The sequence below is a fragment of the Manis pentadactyla genome, chromosome 6 (assembly GCF_030020395.1).
Source record: "Manis pentadactyla isolate mManPen7 chromosome 6, mManPen7.hap1, whole genome shotgun sequence".
Lineage (NCBI taxonomy): Eukaryota > Metazoa > Chordata > Mammalia > Pholidota > Manidae > Manis > Manis pentadactyla.
The window spans coordinates 9,218,936-9,233,212 of record NC_080024.1 but is presented as its reverse complement, the minus strand read 5'-3'; the positions used below and the strand labels follow the sequence as shown (position 1 = coordinate 9,233,212).

The following is a 14,277-nucleotide window of genomic DNA, read 5'->3' as shown; positions in this document are numbered from 1 at the left end:
GGTATCATCTTTCACCTGTTGGGAAACTGAGGCCCAGACGGTTAAGATGCTTAACCCTGGTTACTGAACCACCTAGTGATCGAGTGAAGTGAAATTCAGCACAGATTTGTGCCTCTCCAGTGACTTTTGAATTTGGAGCCTCAGTTCCTTCATGAATTTTAAGCATGAGGACTTGTGGAAACACCGGCCTAGTGCAGTTTCTTCCATTTCCATACAGAGGTGTACAAGGGGGTGCCCAGGCTCTGGCGTGAGGTTGACGGTATTGAGACCATGCCAGGAACAAGCCCATTAGCCCCTTGTGGAGATCAAGATTTCCACTGCTAATGAAGGTTTTCCAGAAACCTTCTTGGTCTGCTGGGTATAATTAATCCCTGAGAGGACTCCCTAATTGCACTCTTCAATCACAGTGGTTTTGAACCCCAGCTGAACACTGGAACCACCTAGAGAGATTTAAAAAATTCAGTGTCTGGCTCTCACCTCTGGAGATACTAACTTAATTGGCCTGGGGTGTGGCCTGACATCCAGATTTTTTTTCAAGAGAATACATCTTTCCTTCACACAGATTTTTCTCTGCTAGTAGTCCCCAGGTTTCTTTCATTTGGTTCTGAGGAAGAAAACGTACAAACTATTGTTCAATTTCATAAAGTTGTTTTTTTCTCCCAGTCAGTACAGATATATCTGTGCACCCAGTAGAATCACACTCAACTGCTGCAGTATTAACTTGCTACATTTAGCCTCCCAACTTCCACTACCCTTTATTTTGACAACTGGGCACTGATTTTCCTCATGCTTATTTTCCCAGCACTTACCTTTGAGTTGGGAGGGAACTGACTCTAAATGCCAGCTCCAAGGGTGACCTTGTGTCTGAGACCCGGCGGCCAAAGCAGCCCCTGCCGTGGCCACAGGGAGTGGTTCAGGGTGGGTAAATGTCTCAATTCAGAACCATCCAAGTCAGCTGCAGGGCTTTCTATTTGTTGGGAGAAGATAAGCTGTGCCTCAGCCATCTTAAGAATGGAGCCACATAGGAAAGCAGAGGAAAGATTGCTGGGGAGATAAAAAAAACTCGGGCTTGAGGACATTATTTGAGCCCCTGGATCAAGCCATGCCTGAATTCATCATGGATATTTGTTACATGAACCAGAACACTCCCTTTTTCCCCCCTTCTTAGTCTTTTATAGTTGGGTTATCTGTTACTTAAAAATCAAGGTTTTGAATGGATACAGAGATGCTATAAAAGTTCCTTTGCATAAAAAACAAAGTACTCCTGTATTCTGTTTTTTGTATAAAAAACAAAGACTACTGTACTCACCTAGTCAAGTGTCCTAATTTAAAAAATTAATTAAAAATAATAAATGGATGATAAAAACAAGGGTAAAGACACTCAGGAGCTGAAGAAACAGGGTAGGACAAAGAAAAGCCCTTCACAAGTGTGTCTATTATGAGTCAAATATAATTTAGACCCTTCGGACATTCTCAAAGACCTCAAAAAGAAGAGGATGGCTAGTTTTTTAGTTGCTTTCACAGCTTTAAGTTTGTCCTGCTTCTCTTCAGCCTGGTCTCTCTGTGAGTCCCACCTTAAAGATGCTTGTAGGTCTCAGGCCTAGATCTGAATAGTTCAGAATTAGGCCCAGGATCATATCACATGGTATTTTGGCCCAAAATAGACACAAATTTCACTGTAGCCTCCTTCAATTCTGTGGTCTAAAGAGGGGTATGTATGAGGTGATAAATTCTGCTGCAGGGAAAATAAAAATTATATTTGCTTCTAGGATATCTGTGTTTCTATGGTAAAGGATCTTTGTTGTTTTTAAGAACAATTGTATGGACATTTTGCTTCCAGTATGGAGAGGTTAAGTTTTTAACAGACTGTCCCACAAATAATAATTGTAAACTCCTGACCAGGAAACCCCACAATTATCCCTTGGCTCTGGTTAGTGAACAAAAACAGGCAGGCGGCAGCCGACACAGGGTGAGTCTCATACTCGGGGCGCTCCAGCCTGCACACACACACACGCGCTACTTCTTTTTTAAAAGAAAAGCACCAAGATATGATTAATTTCCCCATTCATTCATCACACTGTAACTTCCAACTGCCATCTGCCAGCACTCACTGGGCACCAGAATGGTCTCCAAAGGGGAAATGGACATAAAGGTGAGTGAGGCACAAGACCCTGTCATTCCCTAGAGTGAATGCAGCTGCCCCACTGCCAACAGGAGAAGCAAGCAAACAAAATTCCTTGCGTTATTTTTATTTAAACAGTCTCGGAGAAACTGTGCTATGTGAAATAAATAAATAAATAAACAAACAAACAAACAAACAGAAAACTGAAATTAGCCATAAATCAAAAATTAATCAGCAGGCAATCAAAGACAGAAATAAAATTTTACCCACACTTCATAAGTCTTAATACCCTGCTTTGTTTACAAAAGGTAAAGTTATATACTGCTTGGAACTCCAAGGATCTCAGCTGCTATAATTCCTAAATGAAATGGTGATTTAGGAATAATGCCAAATTTTAAAAGAGTAAGAAAAGGATTTTATGTAGGCCTGACAATTTTATGAGGACATGTTGCCCATTTCTTATGTAAATACATGCAGTTTATTGAGGTCCTAACAGAGTGCTTTTACCAAAATCATACACATCAGGAAACTGGAAAAAAACCACCACCAAATCCCAGAACTATGTAACCCTTAAGTCCTTATTGGATAACATACCCAGTTCCTGAACAATACACATTATCTCAGAGATAATTTTTATGACATGTGTGGCTATTGCCTGTAAATCCCTTTAAGATGAAAGGTATTACCACCGACATTTAAGTCAGACAAAAGGATTTATGTGGCTAGATTACACAAGGCAATAAAATGTAGAAAAACAAAAATAGTTTGGATAAATCCTTGAAGCATGTTGCAGTGGGATTTAACCTACAGGGCCTTTGGGCCAACATTAAGTTTTAGACCTAGAGTCGTTCAGAGGTTATGAAATTTTTCTCTACAAACATTACTTGACACCAGCTGGATTTATTGAAGCAGAGGCTCTTTAACTGAGACATTTGAATCAAAGACTTTCAGGAATAGATACTCTAGAAGGTATAGTCAATGTTGATGGTTTTATAACAAGGAAACAAAGGCTGGAAGAGAAAAAAATTGTGCAACTCACGCCTGGTGATGTGACTAGCTCCCCAACCTCATCATGATAGCTAACATTTATTTGGCACTTACTGTTTGCGGAGCACAGTGCTAAAGGCTTTCTCTGTTCCTCTAGCCTATGAAGGGCATACTAATATCATCCCCATTTTCTAAATGACGAAAATAAGCCTCGGAGAACCAGAGAGCTGTAGAAGAGGTGGGTCCAGACTTTCAAACCCAACAATGTGACCCCAAAATCCCATCAGGAAGCACTCTCCTCCTGCTTCATGACCAAGCCCAGACTCAGGTCCACTGACCTCCAGGCTGGAGAAGGACACCCACTCCGCAAACCAGACAATGAAGTTTCCAAATTACAGGATCTGTGGTGTCTGAGACTAAAACCCAGTGCTGCGTTCTGACAGTTCCAGGACTGAAAGAGACGAGTCTGTACCTGGTTGCCTTCATAACCACAGCACAGATTTTATGTGTTATAATCCTACCAGAAGGTGTGATGCCAGAAAATATCTTTACATTAATGTTTTTAAAATACATTGGATAAAAATATATTTTCTCAAACTAGTGCCTAAAGCCCCGTTTCTCACTTTGGTGTCTCATTTGCTGTACTTTCTGTACAGGTAGATGCCGAGAAGGTCATCAGATTCCACGGGACGTACCCTGTAGAACCAACAGGTGTGCTTTACTGCTGAATGCTTTATTCTCCACTGATTTTTTTAATGCTTATTAATTTATGTGGTATTCTACTTCAAATTCCCAGGGGAAAATAAAAATTGAGATGCTAAAGCAAAGATGATGGCTAGACAATAATATCCAGATTTTATTTATCTAGTTAAATATATTCATATATATATTTAAATACCAAGAGGCAGCAATGGGAAGCATATCTTAGACATCTTCAGAATCAAAATGCATTTAGTGTAAAAATCTAAGGATCCCAAATTTCTAAAACAAACACAAGGACACGATCAATGTAAAGAGGAAATTATACAGGCAATAAAATTAGCTTCTATTTACCTACTTTGTTGTTGTTATTACTCAGTAAGGCATGTATAAGAAAACGCACATGGCGTTTTTGCTTTGTCTCTTATTGCTGCCACTGTAACCAGAATCTGAAACTGCACTTTTCCAATATGGACCTAATGAAAGTTAAGTCAGAATTCAAAGACAAGACAGAACCCATTGCTGAAGGATAAAAACCTACATGCAGAAGAGCAGACTCCTTCTAGAAGGGCAGCTGATGTCAGAATTACTGCACAAGCTGGCCCTCAGGCCCACTTGACTTTGAACTTCTGGGAAGAGGTTAAAAAGAAGGCATGAGTCAAAGAGACAGGTATCCAAGAAGTAATTCATCCTCTGAAGACTTGGCCCAGATCAGCTGGGAAAGGATCCTTGAAGGACACAGGATAAGGATGAAAAGGATGGGAAAGAGCAAGGACATGAACATGTGGTGCTGGAAGCTCTATCCAGAGGGAAGGCGCAGCATGAACAGCTCTCTGGACTGGGAGGGATTGGTGTAAAAGCATTTCACTGGAACAAAGAAAAAATGAAATAGAGGAGAAAAGTTCCAGCCTCTTCCAGACTGAAGCACTTTTATCAAGGACTAAACTTAGAAGCTCTAGAACCCAACAAACTTTGTATTTAGTTTACTCATGACTATGGTTACAAACATAATCTTTTAAAATAAACAAAATGGAATCTATTTTAAAGAATATATTCAGAGATGGCATAGGACAATGGTTAGGAATGCTGGTGCCCAGTTGTCTGGGTGCAAATTTCTAGCCATGTGATCTCAGGCCAGTTATTTATCCTCCTGTGCTGCAGTCTCCTGATCTGTTCAGTGGGAACATAACAGGACCCACTTTGTAGGATTTTTGTGATGACCAATGAGTTGGTAGACATATCGAGTGATATCTAAAGGCTGACTTTAATTGAAGTATTTAACAAATTTTATTAACCTCCTACTAACATAAAGTATGGACCTAAAGGCTCCTCAGCAGGGTGTTGGAAGCAGGCAGGAGGGAGAAGATGAATAAAATACATTTCCCACCGTCAAAGGATAACACAGGGAAATAGGCAGGCAGAATTAACACTAAATGAAAAGAGGGCAGATAGCAAGTAACAGTAGGAAATAACTATTAATTTTCTTAGTGAGACAATGGTACTGTATTTATGAAGGAGGATGGTCTTATTCTCAGAAAACACAAACTGATTTATTTGGGGACAAGTGCCATGATGTCTGTAATTAACTTTCAAATTACTTTGCACAAAAACAAACTACATGCACAGCTACATACATATAAAGCTAAAGCAAACATGCCAAAATGTAATCACTGGGGGGAATGGGGGTGGGTGGGTAACAGAAAGAAATGGAGGCGGCTAGAGTCAAGGGTTGTCCCCAAACTCCAGAACGTTCTATGGACTTGAGACACTTTCCAAACTTGTTTTCACAGGGTGGCCGATCTGAGAAGAAGGCTGGGGACACAGGCTCTTTATAAAGTGCAAAGTGCTTTATAAACAGTAGTTTCTCTGACAACCACCCTAAGAATGAGCCAGTGGGAGGGACTGTCACCAGTTAGGTGCCCCTGCAGGGAGTCCTCCAGAACCATCACGGAGTCCCCTCCCTGGTCAGCCTTCAAAGGCAAGGCACTAAATGAAAGTCTCCACACAAAGACTGCTGGGAAATCCGCCTTCACCCTCTCAAGTCTAGACCACTGCAGTTCCTCTAGGCCTTATCTAGACAGCACGGAGGGATGGACAGGCCGCTGGTAAAGGAGAAGGTCCCCGGATGGTTTCTATGGAAACCCAGGTTTAAACTGCGATCCAGAGGCTGTCTCTGTGTTTGGACTTGGCCTGGAACCACCCACTTCCAGACTCACACGGCAAATGCCCAGCTGACATCACTTGATGCATGGGGCCCTTCTAACTCACCACGTCCAAACAGAGCCCTTCTCCGCGGCCAGCCATATGGTGAAGAAGCCGCGGACTCGCCCTCACCCTTCCCCACCCTCCACATCCCATCCACCTCCATTTCCATCCCCTCATTCTCTCAAGTCCCTGGGCTTCCCTCCTTTCCAAATTCTACCCTTCTCTTCCTAGCAGCCAACATCTATTTCCTGGACTCCTGCAATAATCCCCACTTTTCTCCTTATTCCCACTCTTGTATCTCTCCACTCTACATTCCACCCTGTTCCAAAATGAGAATTCCAGATGCCCATCTAATCAATGGCTTGACAGTAATCATTATTAGGAAAACAACGATTATAAAGCAGCTAATATTTAATAAGCACTTAGCCATGCACTGTGCTGAGTACTTTTTCATCTCCTTCCTCCTCACTGATCCTAGTACGTGGGCGTTATCATGACTCCAGTTTTACAGATTAAAAAACTGTGACACAAGAGTGCGAACTCACTTGCCATGGGACAGAGCTGGAAAGGAAGTGGTGGAATGGGCTACCATCCCTGAGCTCAGCCTCTCCTTCTTCTAGGATGAGGATGAAATGCCCCACCCCGGCTCCAGAGCCCTGTGCAGCCGGACACACCTCAGCCCCATCCCCACCTTCCCCCTCATTCTCTCTGCTCCTGGCTGAGGCTCTCAGCTTCGCCATCCCCCCCTCTCCTCACGCAGGGGCTGCACACGGGGGCCGCCCTCGCGGCTCCCCAGCAGATCCTGTTCAGACGTCTTCAGGTCCTGCCAGTAATTCCGCACTCATCTGTGTGTGCACCGCGGGAGGGACCAGCTCAGCTTTGTCAGACTTACACCCCAGCACCCAGCCCAGAGCCTGGCACATTCGAGGTGCTCGGTGTATCTTTATCAACTAGAAACATGAAGAATGAATGAGAGTAAGAATCCTGGGTTCTAGTTCAAGGGCCATCTTTTATTACTGGTGCGATTATGTGCGAGTCACTACTCTCTGAGCCTCTGGGGTCTCATTTTAATTTCTGGTATCAATCAAAGCTATAAAAACAAAGCATTTTGATGTTTTCAAAGCTCTTTCATGAAAACCCCATTTGATCCAGAACGGCCCTGTTAAAGGAGTCAGTATCATCCTCGCAGCCCACACTTAGGAGGACTGGGTGGGGAAGGGAATTATGATTGGCCAGCCAGCAGCCAATAGCAGGTGGCCCTGACGCCCACTGTTGACCATAAGCACAGCGGACAAGCAGAGTCAGGAGGCACCTGGCAAACCCAGGCTGCGGCCAAGCTGGGAAACTCAAGCGCTCTGGATGCAAGTGAGGCCGGTGCCTCTCGGTCCTCAGTCCTTCCAGTGTTTCCAGGTTTTCCCATTTGCTTAAGAGACTCAAGGAAAGGGTGAAGAGTGGGGCTTGGTAAGCATGTTAAACTCCATCGTCGTGGTAGACACACGCATTACACATACACGCTAGAATGGGGTAACTAGGCTGGCCGCAGTCAGCCCACTCCTGCCCCAGCCCAGGGAGCAGAGGCTGGGAGGCGGGATTTGCTTCTTTGGTCTGATGTTCAGGTCCTCAAAGGATTCCAGAGCGTGAGGTGCTGCTCCTGGCAGCCCTGAGCCGTTGGTTAGAGGGGTGCTCAGAGGCCTTTCATCAACACCCACCCGGTTCCACTGCACCACCCAGCCCCTCAGCCAGGGGCACATTAGGGTGGCGTTAGGTACTGAGATGCTCAGACTCTACATCTAATCTCTGCAGAGGATGTCATTCTACTTTATGTGGTGGTCAGTGTCACTTCTGTGGCTCAGAAGCTTACATGCTGGTTTTTAAGGGGAAAAAAAAAAAACCCTCTGATACCATGTGATTTTTACAACACTGAAGTTTAAAGTAATCCCTCAATAACATCCCTCCAAGAAGAAATGGGGACAAAACTTCCTCTGTGTACAGAAACCGTTCCTTCAACACTAGCTCAATAGCTGTGATTATCTGCCAGCTTCTGCAGGTCAAACAACTCCAACAGGAAAACTATTTTTTCAAATAAAAGTAGCTTGAAAGATGTGGCTTTCCAGGTGACTTGAAGTTTTTAAGATGTTATAAAGCTGATTAAAAAATAAAAGCAGGTAAACTTTATGTTGGGATTTTTTCATGTGAACTGGCCAAACTATGTTAAAAACTGAATAATTTAACAAAATAGGAATCTTAACCAAGTAAAATTTAGGAAATTTTAGCAAGTGAAATTTTAAATCCATTTTATTACAGTTATTTTCAATGTATAAATAAAAAAGCATAGAAATTCCTAGATTATGTTTAATATTCAAATATAATTTTCAAGCTATTCTAGCATAGAGCTAGAAAAAAGGGCCATCTTATATTTTGTTGTATAAATGGAACAAATAGGAAGTTCTCTTGTATAGAGTCTGTCAGAAATTTAAAGTACAAAGCTGATCAAATTAGCTTATGATTTTTAAATGGAAAATGAAAGGTACTTCTGGGACAACAATATTTACCTTCTGGACACTGGCAGGTGAACCCACTCAGATTAGAAACACATGTTGCTCCATTTCTGCAGGGGTCCAGGACACAGTAATCAATCTTGGACTGGCAAAGCTCTCCGGTATAACCTGAATAAAAAAAGATAAGACACTGTTGCTCCAAAACTACCATCAACCATCCATGAATGATGAAGTCAACAGTTACCTACCCATTGAGCTAAAAGGCCCTCAGCCACCCCTTGGTTTACTTTGGTTTTACAGTGAGAAACAATCATAGCAGTTTGGGATCATAGCTCAAAAATCATTTATTTTGTAAAAATCTTTATTGCAAAGACAGGCTTTTCTTCAGCATTAGCTCTGCACTTTATTTTGAACTGCTAGAACCTACAGAGGCTGAGACTGAATACCACTGCCCCTGTTGACAGCTTCCTTCCGACACAGAGCAAAACACAATCTACAATGTTCTACTTGACCTAAGAGGATGGTCACTTTCCCTAGGTCATCCCAATATGTATTTTTTTTTAAAAGCATTAGGAAAATGTCTAGGTATTAAAATTATTTAGATATAATATTAGAAAAATATTTAGATAAAATATTTTAGAGCTAGAAGAAACTTTTTGTGATAATTTGATGCCCTACTCCTTCATTTTAAAAGTAGAGCCTGAGATACATATGTTAATCACGTTAATATATTAATATTCACTCTTTTTTGAATCACAAATCCAACGTAGTAAATTCTCTGTAAGGCAGGCTTCCAATGGTGATTTGGTTGAATAGTGTGGCATCAGCTTGCACATGGGATTAGGAACTAAGGACTTTAGTCTATTGGAATACTGTGCAGCCAAAATATTTTAAGTAAATTTCAAATGCTTTATTAACTTTGTAAACAAAGCCCCTCCAGAGAGCTAAGTTTGAAAAAAAAAAAAAACATGCCAATATGTTCATTTTGAAGTGAAAAGTGGTGATGAAAGAAAACTTGGAAAATTCAAGATGAAAAGTAGAGAAAAAATTGCGTTTAGTTCTGTTGAGTGACAGCATTATTAATATTTTGGAGATAATTCCTATTTGAAATTTTTACACATAGATATTTTCTACCCAACTATAATCACACTGTAACATTTTGTATCTTTCTAAGATATACATGAAATGCATAAAAACTTGTATTTCTGAATTATTAGTTTGAAAAGACTGTCATTAGCTCCTGAATCTGAGATTTATAAAAATCAATGATACTTAAAAAAAAGACGATTTGCCTGAGCCCCAATTACCTGCCAAACTAGTATAAATTATAGACTATGAATATAGAGGCATTTATTTGTAACTCTATCCTTCCTTACATGCTTTAAACAGCCCAGGAGATCCTAGCTAATTTCTGGGTATGAGAAGATGAATAAGATGATCATGTAAACTAAAAATACAAACACTAGGACAGAAAGCTATTTTAAAATTCCAGAACAGAGTATCTTCATATGATACTATTATGTTGAGAATGTATTTTCAAACGGCAGCTCTCAATTCAGAATGAGGAAGAGTGAATTATTTTTAAGAGTACTGCTAATAACTTTTTGGCTAAAAATAAGGCTAATATTTATAGTAGAACACTCATCTTTTCTCTCCCATACATTCAGGTCACTACTTATAGGGTCAGTACCATCAAAATCATGCCCATTTTACAAACAAGGAAACTGAGGATTATAAATGTTAAGTAATTTGCACAAAGTCACACAGGGAGTCAAACTCCTAAGTCCAAACACTTCAATGGATCATTATGCCTAAAGCAATGTATACCACATCATTAACATACACATATTTATATTAAGGAAAAATGACAGGGATAATAGATTAGAAAAAACATAGATATACACAGACACAGAGAAAGATATAAAGTAAACACTGTGGGTATTCTTGGGCTGGAGGTGCCAAGAATTACTTTTTGAAACCCTTGCCTTCAAAGATTCTACAATAAGGCTAGAAAAGTACATTTATGAGACAGCCAATTACTAGTATCTTCTTTAAAGAATATAGCACCATGAATCCTGCCATCAGAAAGACCTTAAAACTGTGGCCACAGAATCACACAAAACCACGAAAAATAGCTAGGAGCCAAAGAGATATCAGTTGTAGGAAGTGCACATACCCCGACCAGACAGAAAGGACATGAGAAGAATGCAGGATTCTGTGAACTTCCAAGTTCTTTGGAGAAAACGTTAACAATTGCTTCCTTCAAACTTTTTATTTGGGCTTTTTAAACCCACTTAAATGTAGACAGACCAGTAAATTAGCCCCACATATCCATCCCCTAGCTTCAACAATCATTAGCATTTTGTCCATTTAGTGTCAGCTAGTCCCCTCATATTTTATTCTTTTCCCTATGGGGGTATCTTAAAGCAAATTTCATTTCACCTGTGAAGACTTCAACATGCATTCCTACCTAAAGCAACTGGTTTAAACATCACTTTTAATAGCTTCTTTAATTAATGTTTGGTCTCATTTACAAATTTAATTAAATACTTTAAACCGTATTTATTAATTTCAACAATTTCTTTTTAAGAACCACAATTGTCTGGTACTATACAGATCTTCCCATGCACCTAATTTGTTCTTATCTAATAGATCTAATAAATTAAATCTAAAAGACGAATATTAGGTGCTGTTAAAAGTTCCAGTACTGTATCCAAGTTTAGTAAGATTTCAACCTAAGAGGCTATTCCACATTTGCACTGTGTGAGGTGTTTGGGATTGTCAGAAATGGTTGGGGGGAGGTGGTGTCCCACTGGCACTTAGTGGTGGAGATTCTGAAGCGTTGCACTGTGTGAGATGATCTGATATAACACATTTTTCTCACTCAAATGCCAACAGTCCCCTACAATGAGGAACAGTGGTCAGGGACCAGTCACTATATCACTGTTCTTTGTTCCTGAGCTTTAAAGCTTTCTATTAAAGATTTTTTAAATATGGGGAACATGGAAGTTTAAAGAAACAGATCATGTGTAGTTAGCTAGGCCTGTCAAGTATGCGTATGTTGGCACGTCTATGGCTGCAGTGGAACTGGAGATGAAATGCAATGGCAGAGGGTCGGGGGGAGGCGGGGACCAGGGCTGGGATTATGGGATTACAGGATTACCAAACCTCCTTAGTTCCAGGTGGCTGGTTGACCAGCTCCTGGCAATACCAGCCTGTGGATCTGCTGAGCTGTACTTCAGGACCTGATGCTCGTCCCCACCAGGCCACGAATTACTGTTGCCTCAAGGGAGCAGCTAGCTGCAGGAGTCCCACGGGGACTGCCCCACTCCTGCTGGGAGCGGCCGCCCGAGGCCAGCTCTGGGAGAGGAAGGCAGAGCGCAAGCAACCGCAAGCATCCTTCAGCTCCTCCCTGAAGGGGCTCCCAAACACCAGGGGGTCATTTCATAGGCCCTCATAGAGAAGACTCAACTGCAGTTGTCAGATAAATTACTGATACTCACCTGCATGTAATACTCTGAACTGGGTGTCTAAAGCTTATACAAATCACCAGTCCTATGTCTTTTGGTTTTTTATTCGATGTCATAACTAAGGTGTCAAAACTGAGTGACTGGTAGGAATTTAGATTTTAAAAGATCATTAAAGCTTTGCCTGGTTCTTTCTGCCATGCTGCTGAAAGTTAGCCTCTTCTCTGGGGAACGAAGTCACCACACTAATCATGAATATTTTCTTAAGCCACGAAAGCAGTGACAAACACCCAGAGGGCTGCAGAGAGGGTCAAGCGAGGCAGCGATCACATCAACACAGTGCATAGGAAAGGCAACGTGTGGCCATTTGGTGTGCATTATGGGAGAATTTTCTGTAGCACATACACACAAATGGGCATCCAGGCCTTACAGATCTCTGCCGTAAGTGCCCAGGGGGAATGCTGGCAAGGTGTGAAGCAAAGCCCACACAAAGGCACAGGGGCACACAGGGAAGGTGTAGGTGCTGTTCAGACGGTCCTAAAAATGCATAACATGATGAACATCCACCATTCTTGTTCCCAAGTGACAAAAGTCTATACCTAACTACTGAGGTGAGTATCAGTAATTATTCACGTTCCTTTCCTTCTAACTAGTGCTGCGGCCCCTCCTTACAGCCAAACCATGAGCATGCATGGACCACCTTCCAAGTTAGTGTCACAGCCACAGGACACCTTCCAAATCATCTGGTTCCAGGCATCACTGCCTCCCACCAGGACTCAAGCCCACGGTCCCCATCCATTCTCTTCCCTGCTACTCTTGGGGCCTTACAATCCATTCTACAATCCACATGGGAGTAGCCAGAGAGGTCTTTTAAGACACAGTTTATATCCTCTTACTCTCACACTTAAATCCCTCCAGCAGCTTCCCAAAGGGCTTGAAATAAAACCCAAACACTTTACCACATGGCTAAAGGTGCAGCACGACCAGGCCCTTGCCCCTCCCTGCGCCCCCTCACCCCACTGACCACCGTGCTGCAGACGCCCTTGCCTCGGTCTCTCCTACGCTCAGTAAGCTCCTTCTCACAGTCTTGAGAATTGTTTTCATGCTGTGGCCTCAGGACCACACACAAAAGACACGAGACACATGTGGGATACAACAAGAACAGTTACGGTCCTGCCCAAGAAAGAAGAGGATGGCATGAATTTAAAACTGTCTTTGACAGAGAAACTACTGAAGAAAATTAGCAACAGACTTTTGGAGGAGAGAGTGCTAGAGGAGATGCGGTGGAATTCCACCTGTGAGATCGGGAAATACGATAGGACAGGTTAAAAATGCATTATGTAAAGCAGTGGAGTGCCCAGTAGAACGGCATTACAGCCATCTCCAGGACCAGAAAGGGAGACATAAAAATGTCTTAAGGAGGTAAAGAAATGCAGAACCCAACTGTATGGGGAAGGAAGTTAGCTACGAACTTAATGGACGTTATAAGCAAAATCAGACCAATTAGGCCTAGATGTCCCTTGAACCCAGAGGCTGTGCATGGTGAAACCAACCCCTTCAGACAGTACAGACTGGAGTTTATGGCAGGCGGAGGCAATAAAGAAGAAGGGTGGCCTCTGTGTGTTCATCAGTGGCAGGAGAAGAGCCCTGCCCGGGTCTCCTGAGACGGCCAAACATCTCTCCAGAAACAACCTTCATCTTCTGAGTGCCAATTGTAATTCACTTGGGTCAAGAACTGCTATTAGCTTAGGATAATAAAGCTCTTCCCTTCGTGTCTGCGTCTCTTGGCCCAGAAAGTGATAGAGTCAAACACGGAGATGAGGACATGATGAGGAGATCGGCCCTGGTATTGCCAGTGTTTGGTTTCTCACTGGTGTGCAAAGCTGTCATGACTGGGGAAGTGTGGTGCATAAGAGACTCTATCAGACTAATGATTCCAATTAGAATTTTAGTTGCATAATGGAGTTTTGATTAATGAATTTAAGTTAAAACATAACGCTAAACCAATATACCCTGAGATGTTTAATGGAGCTGTAGAATCACTATAACTTAGGTTTAATTCTTGCAAGAGAACAAACAAAAGATAATTTCAGTCTTCACTGTGCACAAAAGCCACCCTAGGACATCAAAACATCAGCCCTGGAGTCCCACCATCACTTTGCAAGGACTGTTCCCTCTGACTCTGTGCCCTTCCATGGCTGACTCCTCCCATTAGTCAGGTCTCTGCTCTGAGGTCACCTGTTCAGCCCTCGGGCCTCATGCCTTCTTTACCCTTCATCTTGGCACCTACCTCCACTCA

General features: G+C 42.1%; 1 protein-coding gene across 1 annotated transcript in view; it reads right to left on the bottom strand.

Moving 5' to 3' along the window:
- Positions 1-14,277, bottom strand: part of DNER (delta/notch like EGF repeat containing) — a 285,543-nt gene that overhangs the window by 66,376 nt on the left and 204,890 nt on the right. Inside the window, exon 7 of the mRNA XM_036913020.2 lies at positions 8,566-8,679. Within this exon, the coding sequence (XP_036768915.2) occupies positions 8,566-8,679 (114 nt within the window). The remainder of the gene's footprint in view (positions 1-8,565; positions 8,680-14,277) is intronic.